The 19810-nt window shown below is 34.5% G+C and overlaps 2 protein-coding genes across 2 annotated transcripts; both read right to left on the reverse strand.

The window, feature by feature from the left end:
* Window positions 1–218: 218 nt before the first annotated feature.
* Window positions 219–8529, reverse strand: LOC108772456 (putative sodium-coupled neutral amino acid transporter 11). Its single transcript, XM_018537982.1, has 7 exons — window positions 8429–8529; window positions 4149–4202; window positions 2813–2906; window positions 2467–2676; window positions 1563–1815; window positions 1136–1484; window positions 219–778 (listed from the first exon to the last, which is right to left on the reverse strand). Exons 1-7 carry the CDS (start codon window positions 8495–8497, stop codon window positions 326–328), a joined length of 1482 nt encoding a protein of 493 aa, XP_018393484.1. The 5' UTR covers window positions 8498–8529; the 3' UTR covers window positions 219–325.
* Window positions 8530–10586: 2057 nt separating this feature from the next.
* LOC108772421 (mitogen-activated protein kinase kinase kinase 7) lies at window positions 10587–18176 on the reverse strand. The gene is made up of 9 exons (XM_018537943.1): window positions 17912–18176; window positions 16908–17133; window positions 16711–16828; window positions 16301–16630; window positions 15565–15677; window positions 15045–15466; window positions 14657–14759; window positions 11671–11915; window positions 10587–11504 (listed from the first exon to the last, which is right to left on the reverse strand). The coding sequence occupies exons 1-9, from the start codon at window positions 18005–18007 to the stop codon at window positions 11334–11336; spliced, it is 1824 nt and encodes a 607-aa protein (XP_018393445.1). The 5' UTR covers window positions 18008–18176; the 3' UTR covers window positions 10587–11333.
* Between the last annotated feature and the right edge of the window lie 1634 nt (window positions 18177–19810).

Here is a 19810-nt window from a genome sequence, read left to right on the forward strand (position 1 = left end):
TTAATCTTGTAAAATCTTTCAACTCTTTTTTTCGCAAGTTTGTGATATAGAAAATTCACGTTTCAAGGTTTTCGAAATTATGTATCGAATATATTGCATTAAAATATTGATGAGCCGATATCAAATCTCAATATTTCAATTTGGTACTATCATGCGTATACATAATGTAAGTACTGTGTCATCTTATTTTACCCGTTTGACAATTTAAACGACGCCTGCGTTATTTATCCTGTGACATTTATAATCATGTTATACTTTCATTCAGCAATTTGGCAGATTAAAAGTTTAAACGCAACTAAAAGTTTACCGTACTCATCCGTTAATCTTAGATCCCGCATTCCGAGAGAACAGAGTTGTCGGTGGGCATTGTGGTCGCGCCAAGATGCAGCGTCGTTGTCGAATTGTCGACGCAATACGGCATTACCTTGCCGTGAAAGCAGGTACCAGAGCAAGTGTTGGTTATAATCAGTAAAAGGCCCGAGAGTGCTGCCAGAATACCGGCAGTCATCAGGCCGAGCGCCGGAAGCTTCTTGGACGAAAAGACCGATCCCTCTTCGAGCTTGAGATAACAGAGACCGGGTAAAATGTAAGCGAGCGGCACCGCGGCGAGAATTCCATTCAACTCGAGAACGATGCCGAGGCAATCCGTCAACATGGAGATCAAGTACGCCATACATATTATCGTCAAGGTGATTATCAGGTACTCGCGGTCCGAATTAGGCACGTAAGCCTCATGTCCCTCCAATTCGTCCGTGCCTTTTATTGCTGTCATGAGTACCTGAATCGATAATAAATCGCGATCGTAATAATTCTTGCAAACGCTCCGATTTACAAGAGTTTACAAGAATAAGATTTACAGAAATTGTCCTTATAAAAAGAACTCCATATTAATTACATGGATGTTTAAATATCAACAAGACTTTTTTTTACGTGAATTATTACAAATCAATGTTGTGGTAGATGCAAATCTTAATACTGGATCCTTTAATATTAGAAGGTAATGATTAATTATTTATGTTGAGTATTAAAAGCACAGTTGCTCACTGCTTGTAAAACGCAAAATAAATAATTAATTACTATCTTTCAGTATCAAATTGGCCAGATTGCACAGTAAGAAGAGCATTAAAGGCATTACCTCGCGCGTAACGAAGCACTCGATGGGGAAGGTAAGCAGTATGGTGCCGCTAAACATCACCCTGGCGAAATTCATCAGATCGTCATCCCAGCAGTAATTCTCCATGAGATCGCCCTGAACATATGACGTGAAGGTCGCGTAACCGGCGATCCCGAAAGCCGCGGCGATTAGGAAAGACGTAAAGAGAGACCAATGTGTCACGATATCCCACTTCTCTTGGGTCGCTCTTTCAATTGAGCTGTAAATCAGGAAGGTATTGTGATGGCACATGAAGGCGAACGCCATTATACCGATAGATGGAACGATCCCCGGGAAATTGGCGAACCTCCAGCTGTCCTTCTGACTCGGACTGTAATCAATCGTCATCTATGATTACATATTGAAATTTTACAGAAGGTATTAATAAACAGACGAAAATCTTGCTTACACCAAGGCAGACATTGTGTCCATCCGGATGAAGATGGCGAGGAGAATGAACCCAACGCAAACTAGAGAGAGAAAGGAGATTTTTGCTAATCGTGCGACGTTTCTGTAGAGACAAAGCGGGACGGTGATGCATAAAGTTGCTAGGAGAATGACGACTTGTCGATGAGCGAGAATGTTCGTCTCATTCATTCCCGTTACTCTTATTAGAACCTTAGTCACCGTATCACCGACGACGACATTGTACGAAACCATTGCTGTAACATTAATATAAAGACGTTTCATAATTGCGTGTTGATTGACGACTGCTATATCATTCCTCTACGTTAAAAATTACACAACTAAAGAAAAAAGAATTTAGAAAAAAAGAAAGGAAAACTATTTTTTAGTTTGATAAAAAATAATTAATCTAGTAGTATCGACAAAAAGAATACATTTGCAATTTTTTCATTTTTGTTTCACAATCCAAAAAACATTTTTAATATGACCAATTTTATTACTTTTTTCAAAAATCACCCCTTTTTGTGGCGATTTTTTTATAAAGTTAAATTAATTCATTTTTATAATTGCTAAAATAATGTTTATCTAACTGATTCATGGTGATAATTCGAAAGTCATATGTTGAGTTATGTCACGGTCGATACAAAAGCCGACACAGATAGACAAATATCATTATATTATTTATCACTTAAGTTTTGTGGAATAGTATTTATTTAAACACTTGTAACACATTCTAGAGAATACGAACTACTAGTATTGTAATATTACGTCAAATTATAATTTCTCACTAAACATATAAATGTAATATAATATAACGCGCGTTGTACATAACACAATTACATTGTTGAATAGGGAATAATAACATTGATGTAATGTTACGGTTAGTTTATGTTCTGTGGAGTACATACCTATGAACGGATAGAGTAACTGCAATATCGTGAGAATGTAGAAACCGACGCGGCCGAAACTCGCTCGCATCAGACCCTGGTAACTCATCTCGCCGCAAATACGCCCGCTTCGTACCATGAGAATTAACGAATAGTCGGTCAACGATGCTACTAAAATTAACAGGGCGATGCCGAGACCGAAGCCGGCTTGATGCAGAGCGTACGGTATTCCTGAAAAATTAACATTAATTTAGTCGCCGTACTTTAAGGGACGGGCTTCGACAGAATATATCAAACGGATTTCTTTTATCTCCTCCGCGATCATTCTGGAAATCGCGGTCTCAAAACTATCATTCTTTACATTTACCGATGACTCCGCTGCCGATGATGGAATTGATGAAATTGAAACTCGCGAGCGGCAGGCTGCTAAATTTGCTGGACTTGTCTTCTACTTCTTCATCCTACAATATGCGTCGACATTAGAACGAATGCTTTTGTTTACATTAATGAGCGTTGGAAAAGAGCGTCAACAGAGAGTTTCGTGATTACGTTAATTAAACGTCACATTGTGTATTCAGACTCGTACCTGCGAATATTTTATGAGCACATTTTCATGCTGATGAATATTAACGGCACGAGCAAGCGAAAATGTCATCCAGAGAGAGGCGCATAATAAAAATACGTGAGTTGATGATAAATTAGTTGGCAAGCAGGAGCTAAACGATTTACACGATCACAGTCAACGGAATAATTTGGAGCGATACCGCGAAAGCGAAGTAGAGGGGCATCGTGATAAAAAAGCACTCCTTGCAAGCGGGAATGATAGCGCATGTTTATATGTCAGGTCGAAGGCCAATGGCCGTGACAAATTGACGAATTGAGCGCGAAAGAGTGCATCGTCCTGTCGGAACAACATTACGCGGGACCAATCGATAGGCCAATATCAGCGAAGCTACTTGGGAAATTTCTGCTGCATGCCAATTAATTCGCTTTGTTGTTCGTGAGAGTCTACTGTAGATTTGCAAATTACAACGTAATGAATCACTGAGTCCGTAGCGATTAATTTGCTCGTATAGTTCCATAATAAGAGCGAAATGAAACGGGAGAAAGAAAGCGAAACAGTATAGAAAGATATAGCGAAATAATTTCTACAGTTAATTCACAGAAAGAAAGATTTTGATGAACTTTGCTATCTAAAAATTTAGTTAATCGATATGAAAATAATTTTGTTTGGACTATCAAAATAATTATATGTACAACATTCGAATAAGTTGCTAGAATATTCGAACTGTTTGCAGCATTGTCATCAACGTTTAAGTGCTCTGCGTTGTATACTCATGCAAAGAAAGAACGAGTTTACTGAAGTATCTAAAAATTTAACCAAATACAAATCCGAAAGCAATTTTATCGGATTGTCAAAATAATCAAGCAGGACTGGTTCACAAAACTGGTCACAAAACTGGTCACAAAACTGGTTGCTAAAATGCCAAAACTTTTCGCAGCTCTTATGCTCTTTATGCTTGAGCATCCTGTATATAATTACTTTAACCGTCCAACAAAATTATTTTCAGATTTGTATCTAACTAGAATAAATTTATTACTTCAGCTTGCCAAACGGCATCGCCAAAAAGGGATTTGATTTAAGATTCATATCTAATCAAATTTTAGATATTTCAGCAAATGTATGGATATACAGTTCTTACCCTAACTAATCGTCTCATGTCATCGTAGGATTCGTCCGATGCGATGCTGCCGATCTGTTGAATTTTTGAAACAATGCATTAGAGACAACCGTTTGCGGTTTTTAAAACGTAATCGATTTCTCTTTCGCTCGCATATCGAAGAAAAAAAATCCAAAAGGGTAACGCGCTTTTCTCTCATTTCTCTCGTCCGTCGCTCGCACTTTCCCTCGTTCACAGGATACTCATGCATCCGTACGAGTACACTGTATAATTGACAATAGTCCCAGACGGATATATAATAGCGCTTTGCGAAAGAAAAAAACAGCGCGGGAGAAATCACGGAGGCATTGATTGAAATGAGCGCGTATATCGGGCGAAATGTCATCGCAGAAATTTCTCATCGCGGATGGAATTGTTAAGGGACTCTCCCTCTCTCTCTCGCTCTCTCTTTCTCTCCCTTGCTCTCCTCCCTCTTCTTTTCAAGATGACGGAAACTTCAATCTCGAAGATATCAGAACCGCTTGTAAGAAGAGGAGCCGTAATTGCGCGTTTCTGTTCGCGCGATTACAAGCAGGAGAGAATCGAGAGAAAATCGCGCGAAACGGAATAAAGATTACGACTTTCCTGCGCTTAAAACCGTGCGGATTAAGAGCAGATATAGAATTAACGAGGTAGCGAAAGTGGCGTGTAGTAACTTTCTCGTAAACTTTTTACGTGGTAAAACTGAGAGGATATTCGCGATTCTCCAACGAGTTGTTCGTAAAATTAGTTTGCAAATCACACAACGGGGTTACTCGATAGTTGTGCAGCGACTATATCTACTTTTCAGTTGAGACCAACTAAAGCCGATTCTATAATAGGCAGTAGCAGTAATGGATTAAAGAATAGACGTAGAAATCAACAAATCACAGTCGAATGTGAGGAGGATAATTAACTATCATTGGTCGATTTCTACGCCTACTCCTTAATCCAGTACTGCTACTGCCCATTGTAGAATGGGCTTAAAAGTAACATATCTATGCTATAATTCCGCACTTATAAATGTAATATAAGTTCAGGGTTGGGGCGATGTTACTCCATTCCTACTAACTTTACCCTCGGTTTAACTTACTCTTCGTTTTTTTCTAATTTTTACAAAAGGAGATCCCGAAGTAGTCCTCATCGATTTTAATGAAATTTGGCATCTTGAATATGAATAAGTTCTTCAATATAAATCACCCTCCATTTGGGCGTAGACGGTCTACCATTTCCGAGATATTCAATTTTCAATATTAAATTTGATAATGGCATTGCCTTTAGGGTGGATCCAAATCTAAACAGAAAAGCAGCAGCCAATCAGAACTCTCGCTGTTTTTGGCTTTCTGCAGCTTTCTATACTGCTTACTACCAGCGCAAGTTTTAATTGACTGCTGCTTTCCTGCTTTCTCTAAAAGTATAAATTCTTTAAAAGTATAAATTCTCAAATAATACAACATAATACCGAATCTTATAAAATAGTGAATTTAATTGTTGCACTCTTCTCATAGCTACATTACATGAGATGTTTGCGATGTTGCTGATAATTAACATTTTGATAATATCTTATTCTCCACAATTGAATGATGAAAATCCACGGGTTACATTACTTTGATGGTGTATACAATCAAAGATACAATCAATAGATACATATAGATACAATCAAAGGCTTAATATATTGTAAAACAGCAACATTATGAAGTTATATCCAATAATTTCGTCAGTGTTTTATTAAGAACAAATTAAGTCGAGACAATGCGTTCAGATATGAAAAACGATGTTGTTGAGTCACTAAAAACTTAAAAACGTTTAACGTTTAATGCATTGTCTCGACTTAATTTATTCTTAACACTGACGAAATTATTGGATATAACTTCATAATGTTTTACAATATATTAAGCCTTTGATTGTATCTCTACACCATCAAAGTAATGTAACCCGTGGATTTTCATCATTCAATTGTGTATATAATATATCTACATTATTATCCATAATATCTACATTATTTTACAGACTTGAGTTTAAATCACATTAGTAATTAATTTTTTTCTGTTTTTTATACGATAATGTTTTACGATAAAAATAATTGTTAATATAAAAAATTCGTTGCTAATGTAATTTGAATTCGAGTCTGTAAATTGAGAAGCTGTTACCATATCTACTATGCTAAAATAATACTTAAATATAAATGTTCTAATAAACTAAAGAAAATATTTTTTATCAAAAAAATTTAATATTAAAATATCTCTCTCTCAGAAATGGTAGACTGTCTACACTCAAATAAAAGGTGATATTCAAAAAAACGTACTCTATAATCCTATTAAATTTCGTTTGAAATCAGTGAGGGCCACTTTGAAGCCTCTCTTTGTTAGAATTTTAAAAAAATGAAGAATTAGTTGAATCAAGATTAAAATTAAATTGTGTGTAGGTACATTGATAGAAAAACGAGCATAATATATAAAAGCAGCACGTTACCGTTACTGATTTGTTACTTCTTCGTTACTTTTTTTTATAATATTAAAGTAAAATATTTTAAAAAATTACATTATATATATATATATGTATATTTAATAATCAATATTAAATGTAAAAATATCAATATGCATTAAAACTTGAAGTTCTATTTATTCCTATAGTAAGTTTTTTTCTTTATATTAAATTTATATATGTATCTAGTAAATCTAGAGACTCTTTTATATTAATATTTTTATTTTTTTAACAAATGCATATCTTTATAAGGAAATTAGATTATAATACACAAACGCAGATTTTACAAACATTGTTTTTAAATACTAATATCGTTATTAAGAATTTACCCTAATACTCACTGTCAATATTGAAAATTTATAATTCATACATACATGTATACTATATATGTATTTTTCAGTATGTAATAGTAGTGACTATCGGCAGCCTAAGATGAAGTAAAAAACATTTATCGATATATAAATTTCTATTATAAAATATTTTAATCATTAAAAAAATTTTATTCAACAGTTAAAGGTAATAAGGGATTAAAGTAACAATAAAAGTAACGGCTGAATTTATCACTGTTATTGTAATAACGTTACCATTACAAAAAAAAGAAAGGATCGTTACCGAAAAAGGTAACGAAAATGATAACAGCGTTACAAATAACTGAAATAACGCGTTACCTCCCAACTTTGAATAAAACATATGGTGTTACACAACAGTTATATTGTTGAATGCGAAATTATAACACAGATGTTATGTTACTTTTAGTTTGTGTCGACTGGGACTAGAAGAGAGATCTCGAGAGATACGTTTATTTTCTAAACAAATTTTCCTCTAGTACGCGAAAAAATATTGTATAATACAAGTAACATAAAAATATATTTTACTTTGCAGCATATGTTTCTGGTGAAAACTGATAGCGAATTCGGCTAGATACATTAATGCATATTTAAAATCGTTGTACATTAATTTAATCTGATTATGAGCGTACAAGTAAAAAATGTAAATATTTCAAATTACGAATATAGTTTACTCACAATAAAATGTTGATTTCATAATTTAATCCGTTTTTACATTTTTCTTGAACATACGTCTTTACGTCAATTTGTACTACATATCTAACCAAACCGCTACGACAACTAATTATTTTTGCTTGGATTAGCAAAAATTATAATACATTCTACATATTGCGAAATGTTATGCAGATATTTTATATCACGCTATGAACATATAGAAGCTTACAGTGTAATCAAACAAAAAACCTATGCTCTCATCAATCAATCTTGTATTATATGTAAAAAAAAATATTTCATCTATATCAATATTTATAGTTTTCATTACAAAAAGTACGTTTAATTTACGTAAAAGCAATTTAGGTTGTAAGACCTCTCTTTCACTTTACGGGAACTTGGACATTTTAAATTGCAAAATATTTAAATAAACCTTCTGTAAAACGTAACATCTGTGAATAAAAGTACCATAATTTTTGTACATTCCAGTTAAATTAAATTCCGTCGATAAATTCCAGGATGTCAAAAACTTATTGTAATTTTTATTCTATTTTATTCGCGTAGCAAATCTTGATAAGACGTAAGAAAAAAAAGACGTTAGGAAGAAAGAACACAAAAAAAAAAGAGATGCAAAACGTTCTCTTCTCGTCGTAACGCGGTTTAGTGATCTGCATACATCTGCATATCGTTTCGCCGGCAACAATTTTGTTCGCTCGTAAAAAAAGCAAAATGGGAACGTGTTCGGTTGACGCGGAAGACCATGTCCCGTTGAATAGAACAAGATAGAGACGGTTTACTCACATCCTCGAAGTTCTCTCTCGCATCCAGGATGTAGCTCTTCTCGTTGACATCGGACACGGCGTGAACCATCCTGATCTTGTGATCAGGATCCTTTTGCGATGAAGACGATCTAACGGGAGAAATGATAGCGCGAAAAAAACTAGTGCGAAACTTAAAGGGAGGAAACGAGGCTCGCGGACAGGTCCGTAGACGTCTGAAGTTCCGGCCTATCTTCTGCCCCTTCTTCAGTTTCTCGCTTCTCGTCTTTCCCCTCTGGCTATCCGTTCTCCCTCTCTTGTATACTATCTCGATCCGCTTCCCTTATTCTATCCCTCTACTCACGCACGCGCGTACACATATTTTCACCGATTTCTCCCTCCCTGCGAGCCTCAATCACACCCCATCATCCTCCCTAGTTTTCATCCTCTCTCTCTCTCTCTCTCTCTCTCTCTCTCTCTCTTCTGTTTTCCGTAAACCGGGAAACGCCAGGCTTGCATCTTCTTCGTCTAGCCTATGTACGCCTACGTATGCACACCCCTCATACCCTCTCTTCCGCCCCCTTCATTCATCTATCTCGTCCCACCCTCGTCGCAGCCTCCCAGCTTTCTCCCCCGGTTAACCGGTCGCGTCCTATTTCCTTTCTATCTCTCGTGCTTTCCCTTCATCGAGATATCGAAATACGGGAACGACTGGCAGCCGGGTTTATTGATTCCGCGACGTATATATCTTCTCTGTCGGTGATTCCAGTTTTCACCGGAACTTCATTTCGCGTGCAGGACTCATCCTGCATTTTATTTTTTATAAAATATGTAAGCCGCGCGCGCACGAGATCCGCATCAGATCGTTACATTATGCAGATTTAACATAAGCTCGATACTTCGCTGTTTGCAAACAAATAAGTCCAATGTATTACAAAAATTGGATCTTCCAGTTCTAATATATAATAATTTATCAGCTGATTAGTTTTTTATCAATTTTTTAAATTACATATCAACAGCATACATTCATACGAGATTTCCTCTAATGCTAAATTTCTACCAATGTGAATTAATTTTAATCTTAATTTAATTTACATATCTTATTCAAGTACTAAGAATTGAAAAAATATAAAGAGTAAATTAAACCAAGATTAAAATTAATTTACATGGATAAAAATGCACAGAATTATAAACACTAACGTCTCCGTGTGGGTAACATATAATCAAAGATCTTGAACACGCTATTAAGTCTCACGGCAGCTTTTAGATATATTTACAATTCTATATTACATTTTTACAAATTTAAACAACAATTTCACATTATAGATTCTCAAGAGAGAATCTGTCGCAGAATATAATTATTTGATTGTTCGTTACCGAGACCGCTGTCGAGACAACGCATGAAAATAGTTTTAAATTCTTAGTTACATTTTATACATAATTTTAATATAGGAACAGAAACGAGAACGTGTTAGTTATGAGCTTCAGCCGCTGCCAATTGTTAACTTCTATCACACATTTTCAGTATTATTTTAAACGAAAAGATAGTTTGCTGTAACCGCTCTGGATATATACGCGCATTTTTTTTATACCTATCTTAATTTTAATAAATGTTTCATGCCTCAATTCCATTTAAAATCTTTTCGATACACATTTTACATGAATTTATTTTGGTTATTGATGTCTTGCATTTCGAACGTTAAAAATAAATGAAAATACTATTACGTTTCTGTATATGCGATAATAATGTGTTGACTTAAATAGTGCCTTTATTTTGTTAGATTTGTTGTTGCAGAGAAATCAAACTCACAGTTAAGCAAGACATAAAATTCTTATTTAAATAAACAGTCACACATTCGGAAAGCGAGAAATTAAAAAAATATATTTAATTTCTTGCAGCGTAATTGGCTAAAAGTAACAATGGACTGTATTTGAGATTAATACAGTATATATCATGCAGTAATGAAGACAAACAGAATTACGTCAATTTAAAAAATGTTTGAAAAAATACTTTTAATATTACACATTGTGCCATACTTGAGAACATTAATTAAAATTTTAATGTTTTAAAAACTATTATAGATTTTAATACTAAGATTTTCATCGTCAAATAATATCAGGTGTTACTAATGGGTATTAAGATGGATTTAAAAATCTTGTATACATATAACTTATATCACACAAAAAAATCTAAATATAATTTAAAGAATGATTCACGTTTGTCGATATATAAATCTTTTGTTATTGTTCGATTCGTGTCTCTTTCAAAATACCTCCTTTTTCTGTGATTACACCAAACAGCAGTAGAAGTTCCATTGAAGACACTATCATTTAAATAATAAAAGCTGCGTATTTTATCTTACACAATGTACATTTTATATGTCAAAATACAAATGAATGATTCGATAAAATATGAATCAAAAGGACTAGATGGCAATACATTGTTAATAATGCCTTCGAGGCTTTGCAATCAAAAAATATCTTCTGTAACATTCCCAATGGTATTTATATATCAATGGTAGCACTTGCATGTGCTTGGGGTTTCATTTCAATCTATTGTATTAAACTCACACCGCAAACGAGAATGCGCAAATGTAACTGTGAATAAAAAAATTTAATTAAAGGCGTATCCGTATTAAGTGCACACTTAAAATTGCGCTTTTCATGTCGAAAAAGTCAATTGTTACCGTGCGTCGCGTCGTAGACAGCAAGTTTGATAAAATCGGAAACGATCTTCCGTTATGACTGATCACTCTGACTCATATATTCTCACATACTTTATTAGTAGTAAGCGACGCGGTGCTAAATTGCATTCATATAAAATTGAATTGGAATCTTAACGTGATTCCATCAGCATTGCACGTCATCGAACGACAGTTGTCGGGATTGTGCAATGTAGCGTAAGTACACTTTTCGTCGAGACCCTCAAATAGTCAAGTTGTAGCATCTCAAGAAAGTCTCGACGGGTCTTGACGATGAGGTACCACCACCCAACCATTGTTTCCGGAAACAGCGGGCCCTATCGTTGGCGCAGCAGCGGCATTCGTTATCACCCCCCTCTGATCCTTCATGATCTGCAATTGTCGCGTCAGGTTGCGATACAATTTCACCAGGGACTCCTGAAAGTCATCGCGTCAATCGCGATAATAATCGAAGTTGAAGATCTCTTAAACTTAAGGATTTTTTTTAAAGAGTTAGATTATCATGTAATGAAAACTAATCCACTGGTCCAACGGTGCAAGAGAATGTAGAATTCATGCAAAGAGCAATATAAAAAGGAAAAACCTTTTCATCTTCCAGCTTCCGTAACTCCTGCTGCTGTCGGAGACTGTCGAGACTCAGATTCTTCAACATCTCGTTCTTATGCTGGCTTAACAACGCTATTTCCGTTTGGACTTTGAGATATTCCTCGGCTATCTGCTTGTGCTCCTCGAAGATCTCTCGCGAGAGTTTACACGTGTCGTCGGGCGTGAGAGGCCTCAAGTCGGCATCGAGTAGGCGACAAAAGTCTTCACTCGTAGTGCTGCTACCTACGGCATTCCAAGATTTTATCACGGATGTTGATAATCACGAAATTCGTCATATCCGGCTGCAATGAAATACGCATTATTAAGAACATAGTCTTAAATGTAAAAGTGTGGACTTGAGAATATCTTCAGAATATTACAAGATTACATGTTTGCACTGGCAAACAATTCGTGAAGATTTATATCAAATTAATTTATCAAATTATTATGCGCTTCCAGTCTTGTTGGTTGCCCGAAAACATAATTCTTCTTAATTCTGAATACTACTTTGCATATCCGATGAATGTGTACTAACGCAGTAGGACCCAGCAGCGTTTGAGAGTGTCCGTGCCAACGATCTCCGGGTAGTCGTCGCACATGTCGATCATCTAGCAGCTGCTGCTCTCACGCGAGCCTCAGTTACCTCAATGATGTTAACGTTCACAATTATCTCCCGACAATGCGGCTGATCTTGTTGACATAATTCCTTCGTTCGGTTCCTCGGAATCAGCTTCGGATCTCCATCCTAGGATGTAAAAGGCAGCAGTCTCGAAAACAGTGTGATAGAGAATCACAGTGGCAATATTAAGAATCTCACTGAGACGGCTGAATTCTCATAATTATTGCGGTACCGCTCAATTAATGGAATGGTCCGGGAATGGCCGTGTTAAAAAAGTATATCAATTCCCGGTCGGATCGATCGATGTATCCTCGATAAAATCGAGCTCGTATTGCGCGCTTGGCGACCTGCGATCGGCGGGAGGTGCTCCTCCGTAGGGAGTCGGCTCTCTACTAAACAAACGTACGTCTATATTGGGGATGCTGACTCAGCCACACCTGCTTCTAAATACTCCCCACCCTGGCTCCGACGTCGAGGAACGTCGCGGAACGTATATGTGAGCCAAGAACAAAACGCGCTTCGTGGCTTGATTCATCCTCGAGAGAATCTCATGATTTTTTATTCGTCTTGCCATCGTCTTTTCATCATTTTTCTCCTCACTCTCATCCTTCTCTTTTTTGCACATAATGCCTTAGTTTTTTTCTTCTTTTTTTCTCAATAGCTCTTCTGCTATTTCCACAACTGTCTCTCCTCCTCACATTTCCATCGCTGCTGACGCGATGGTCGTCCTCTTCTTCGTCGTCGTAACGTGCCAATCAAAAGCGAGTCACACGTCCTACCGATTAGTCGTCAGTTAAATTTAGTGCACGCGCACATCGCGGCTGCTATTGCGGCTATACGGGCCCTTTGCCAGGGTACACCACCGGCGAACTCCGCCGATCGACGAACCCTCGATGAATATAGCATGCTGAGCTTATAACTTGTCCCTTCTCCGCCTTCTGGTTGCATCTCAAAATTGACCGCAATTATATTATTTATACGGCCGTCGCTATATAAAAATATATAATCCTGTGCACAAGAAAATACTTTTGTCTTTTATACACATATAGTAGTATATGTATATTTGTAAATTTTTATAAGCTTCATGCGCAAAGTTACTTAAGATGTTTAAAAGTATAACAAAATTTATATATCACACATACATCCATATACATATATAATATATTATCGAAAAAAGATAAAAAATTATTATAATTTTAAACGATGTGCAATTATATCTGGATGACCGCATAAACGGAATAATTATTCTATGATGAGATAATAACTACGACGAATCGCATACGTGGAAGTACATTATGAGTAATATGCGTTAGTCGAGGCAGACGAGAGACGAAGACGCGATCGTGGAAGGCACCCGGTGAGTCAGTGCTTAGTATTCTAGGCCGAAAATAATCTACTTCGTGTACCACAAAGCGCTACTCTGTAAGCTCAAAATGTGTGCTCATGTCAGCTCGTCTGAGGTATTGTGTTCATTAAAATATTTCATGTTATCTGATCTATTAATTATATTAATTTCATATTTTTTTCATAACTGTGCCGAAAAATAAAATAATACGATGAATTATGATAGTAACCAATAATAGAAAAAGTGTATATGTTCTTTTCTATCATTAATCTATTATTATATCGCAAATCAAACTTATAGTATTTATAAGACAAATATAATGGTGTCTTATATATGTATGTATTATAAAACATTGCATGCATCATGTGTTGGTCAATTTCTAGAATTTATATATATATATATATATATATGTGTATTTATAATATAATGTTATGTGTTATAAATATACATAAATCTTTTACTTGACATAAATTTAGGTTTTCTCTATTTTAAACTTGTTCCATACTTTTTGTACTTACAGATGACGCAATGTGATTGTACATATTATTAATTTAATTCATGCATTGATTGCCGCATAAGGCATTAAACAGAAACTTGCGCTAATTTTCTTGGCAATGTGCCTTCAACGCGACAGAGACAAGTCTCGTATAGACAGCCAGTTTGGTGCCACAGCCTCCTTGCAATCTTTTTTCGGCACTTGTTCTAAGAAAGACTTGGGTACGTGTTCGCATGCAAGCCCCGTAAAACTCTTACTGTTTATTTATGAATAAATCGAAGCGATCAATATCACATTTGGTCATCACGTACAAAAAACATCAATTAAATAAAAAAAAATGACTTCGTACAAGTATATTTCAAGGTTATTTTTTTTTAATTTAATATATAATTAGAGTTTAATCGCAAAAATCTTAATTTTTTTTATTTAATATATTTGTTCATAAAATAATTCTGTGTTAATTAATAACTCAGTATTATATAGAAAAAGTATTTTCATACAAATAAATAAAAAACTGTACTTACTTTGATTATTTTTCTTTGTTTTGTGAACCACTTTGTCTAATCCGGCCATGTTATTTGGGATTTCCCAAGATGTATCAGAAGAGCTCGGCAAATCCCAGGCATTCTGTAACATGTTAAAAGTAATGTTATTATATAAGATTACTTTTAATATAGAGAGAGAGAGAGAGAGAGAGAGAGAGAGAGAGAGAGAAAAATTCATATATTTTTAATATATATATTACAGATTTAATTATATAAATAGTAATATATAAAAAAGTCAAAAAGAAAGATAGTTATGAACTGTATAAAAAATAAAAATATATAATTAAACGATATAAAAATGATATTTAAGGTTTGTATGTGTGTGTGTGTGTGTGTTTATACACACACTAACAAGAGAATTACTAACCAAATCACATTCCACGTGCAATGGAGCAAAATTGCAATTTTTGCTTTGCAATGCAGCGAATTTGTCGTGTGCCGTCGGTGTTGTTGCATTTTGTGAAATTGATGCATTAGCGTGTTCTAAATTGCTATCCATATTTCCGAGAAAGTTATTCAATACTGGAACCTCAGGTACCCGTTGAAGTCCTAAATTATTTTGTTGCGGTGAAAATTTTGTCGATCTGTCGCTGATCGGCACGGTTTGAGGTAATGTAAAAGGCAATGAATTCTCTTCATTCGAGCATTCGTTAGTTTTTCCTACAGGCTTTGGAATTGTACGAATAGTGCCGTTTTCAACGGAGCCGTTCATACGAAAATCTAATGTACTGATTATATCAAGTGTATCCTCCTTTGATGTTTCGTTTCCGTCTATATCATCTTCACTACCTATAATAGATGTATAATAGATATAATAGACATATGATAGTATATTTTTATATAACAATATATTACGTAATATTTATGAATAAATATGTTGTACATACTTAAGGTATATTCAACAGGTTCTAAATGGCGACTGAAAAATTCTGATAGCTCAGCCATTATCCTCACCACTTCGTCCATAGAAGGTCTTTCTTCAGGTGCTTTCTGCCAACATCTGTCGAGAAAAATAGCAGACATACAACATTAGAGAAATAGATTTTACACATATTTAGTACATATAATTTTTTTACAATCGCATTTTTAAAATTTAATTTTTAAATATCTCCATAAGCATTATAAATTTGTTCATGAATACAGATATCCAAATAGTTAAGCTTGCAGACGTAGATTCTGAGCAAAGTAGCTACTTTTAATGACAAAAAGGTAATAAATTTCATAATATCTAATATAATATCTATAATATATCTAATATCGACATTTCTGCTACCAGAAATAGGACAAAATCTGCTGACATGTATTGCCAGCAGAAACAGAGTAAGATATACAACTCTTACTCGATTTCTGTTGTCAGTATATCATCATATAATACGCAAATAGATTCTGCTAGGTTTCTGCCACCAATCTGCTAGCATAACATATCAACAAACTTTGTTGACAGATCCTAAACTTTATACATGTACAGATGGCTACGGATCTACAATAGGAATCTAATCAGATTTGCTGCCAATCTATCAGCAAACTGCTACATTTTGCTAATAAATCTGGATAGTAAACTTAGATTTATAAATATATAATATCATATGTTATTAAATACTTTGTGTTTTGCACATTTCTTACCTAGTCATAAGATCCTCAATTGGTTTCGGACATCCTTCTATTAAAGGAGGCCTTCGTCCTACATGAACAGCCCACATTAACCTATAGGCTGAAGCACCAAGGTCATCAAAGGGTTTTTTACGTGTTAAAACCTCCCACAAAATGATACCCCAACTAAATACATCGCACTTCTCTGTATACCTAGATCCTTCAAATACTTCTGGTGCCATCCATGCGGCTGAACCTTTATTATTAGTCATATATGTATTTAAGTCACAGGCTGTACCAAAATCACAAATTTTCAGCCTCTGTCCACCCATAACTAATAACAAATTAGGTGGTTTTAGGTCTCTGTAATAAAATTTATCAAATTTACTTCTTGATTCATTTTTCTCGAAAGGATAATTATGAGCATGTCAATGTTTTCTTACCTGTGTATCAATGGTTTTGGTTTCATATTGTGAAGATAAGCAACACCTTGTGCACATTGAAGAGTCCAACTCATAGCATGACCAATAGTATAATGCGGTTGAGGATTGCAATGTAATACTGTATGTAGAAATGTAAAAACTTAATATAATCATTCAGTTCATTTAATTAGAAGAAATCATTTTTTTCTAGACATTACCATTGTACAATGATCCACCTTCTGCATATTCCATCACTAGACATACTGGATTCTTGGTACATGCACCATATAATTTAACAATGTTGGGATGGGCAACTCGAGACAACTGCCGAACTTCCACAGTAAAGGCTTTTCTTTCTCCTTCTGAATTTATATGTTTCACGGCGACATCCTGTCCTCTCCATTTTCCTTTCCACACAACTCCAAAGGATCCCTTACCAACTACCTATAGTCAAATAAGAATCGTATAAATCAATGATATTCTTAAGTCCACAATATACTCTCTAAATTCTTTGGAGTAGAATCTCATTTTAAAAAGCAAAAATTGAGCCAGTCTTGATAAATCTTCAATCTTTAAGAATGAAATTTGCTCTAAAAGTTTTAAAAATAGATTTACTTTAACCTTGATATAATTTTTTATTCCTTCCCAGTATTAAAGAACAAATTAAATTGAGATTAAAGTTAATTAATTGATGTTGATGGAAATAAAGACATTAGTTAAATGTTTTAATCTTGTATATCAAGTTATTGAGTTTGTATGACACAACCATAAAATAGAAAAGACTGTCATCTGATCGCATAGTCTTTTTTAAAGAAAATTTTAAAGCACACTCCAATTAATTAAAGGTCGACTTAATTGGTAGAATTGTTATCAGAGAATTGAACTTCCAGTTGTTTCGTTGTTTCATGATCCAATTTTTCTTTCCATGTATCAAATAGTAAAAAATTAACAATTCTATTTTCATCAACATTACAGACATTACTTAAAAAGAAAATCGAAGTTTCGTCGAAATCATCCTGTATACTCTTGTGTACGAATGATTAGTTCTCTCTCGTTTGAGGTTATCTTGCCGAGATCGAATGTTTCGTGGGAACAACATCATTTCAAAACAAGCTTCGGCTGTGAGAATTAACAATCGAGATGACGTTAAACTCATAAGAAGCATTCAACGAGCATTCGCGGAGCGAGATCAAGAAAATATACAAAGGTAGAGAGAAACTACCTGCTCCGTTTCGATTTCATTATAATCGATTTCTTCAACGAACTGCTGCTGATGGCCGATCATTACTCTGCTTGCCATCGCACACAGTCGACACATAATTTTTTCATTACATGAGAATGATTATCACATTATTGTCAGGGCACATTTAATCAACGTTGCGAGTACGCGCACGAGTACGTGTTTACTTGAATTGGCTTCAAACAACCTCGGAAATCGCCATTTCCCGTAACGAACCGAAGGAAGGGCACTGCACGGCTAATCTTGTTGGGACGAGCAAAGCGCCACTAGAATGGAAGTTATCGTGAGTACGTATTGCTAGTTCTAAATGAGACTGTTGGATGGCGCTCCCTTTTTTTATAAGTATTTATACGTATATGCATTTGTATTAATTTGTTTTTGCAGAGTATATAAACTGGAAATAAACATAGGTATCAGAAAACAATGAACTATACATATAGATTTTCAGTGCTTCATTGCTAACCAAACATTGTAAAACAACCATGATGCAGCCTATGGATATAGGAATAATTAATATGTATCTATACTAATAAATTAAACATCTTCAATTTTATTACATTTTTGTGAAAAATGCAGAAATAAAATAAAAAATAATAAAATAATTATAAAAATGAATATTATTTTTCCATAATTTATAAAAAATTAATTTCTTTTTTCAATTATTTTTAAATATATATTTTACAATAAAATCAATTTTTAATTTATTTTGCATTAAATACTGACTGCTTAGTTTATGTCAATTTGCTTTATATTTATTTATGGCTGCTTATGCTTTATATATTAAGTTCGCACTGCAGTTACACTCATTCTCTCTCATTTTCTCTTTTTCTTTGAAGTGCGTTCAAAGTTGAATTCCTTTCATTCAAGATTTGAATTAAGATGCACTCGATGGAACACTCGATATATTAAATGGTTTTGAAAACGATTAACTTTCAAGAAACAATTTCATGGGGTGAGGACGATGCGCGGTTCACTTGATGCTACAAATGTTTCGAAGCTTTCGATCAACCAATCAAAAGAAAGAATTTTATTAATTAACCAATCAAAAAATGTTTTGAAGCATTCGATAACATCAAATGGACCATAGCCTTGAACCAAATTTCGAAGACTTTTTATTTAACCGTTGGCTTTGAAAAAAAGTAAACAATAATAATTTGTGTTATATACGGCAAGAACTCCAGCTACACACATATAGTAAATACATAAAATGTGTATTAATTCAATATTCTTTGTCTGAAATTTCTTTTCTATTTATCAAACGAAAAAATTTAATAATTTATATTAATAAAATATTTCATTTTTTGACGAGTTAATCATCGATTAATTCACATTGAATAGAATTTAAAGTATAAAAATAGTAAATCTAAATATATATATTAGGGTGTCCGTTATTTTGGCGATTTTCGAAATTTGTACGGGATCCCCCCCCCCCCAAATTTTTAGTAAAAAAATAGAAAAAATTTTGGCGCTAATAAAAAGTTCCTACGATGATTCTAAGTGGAGGCTCATCGATGTTGAAAATTAACCCGTAAATCTTATGGGAAAGAACATTTTTTTAGTATTTCTTCGGGCATTTCCACCGCAGTCAATCTAAAAATCCAGCAAGTGAGATATCTTTTCTTGAATGTTTTCCACGTGAAATGAGCCTAGGTGGAACAAAATCGATCAATTCCGGCCGAGTTATTCCACTTTGAACTTCAATAATTTTTCACCCAAAAAATGAGAAGAGCCTAAAATCTCTCAATAAAATTACAGTAGCTCTGATAGAATGCATTTTAAAATCATGAACCATTGAATTTCACATTTCTTATAGTTTTGCGATTAAAATGACCACCTTACAAATTAAAAACGATCATTTGTAGCCGAATTACCGCAGTTTTT

Source organism: Cyphomyrmex costatus, unplaced genomic scaffold (assembly GCF_001594065.2).
Source record: "Cyphomyrmex costatus isolate MS0001 unplaced genomic scaffold, Ccosl1.0 scaffold189, whole genome shotgun sequence".
NCBI classification, from domain to species: domain Eukaryota; kingdom Metazoa; phylum Arthropoda; class Insecta; order Hymenoptera; family Formicidae; genus Cyphomyrmex; species Cyphomyrmex costatus.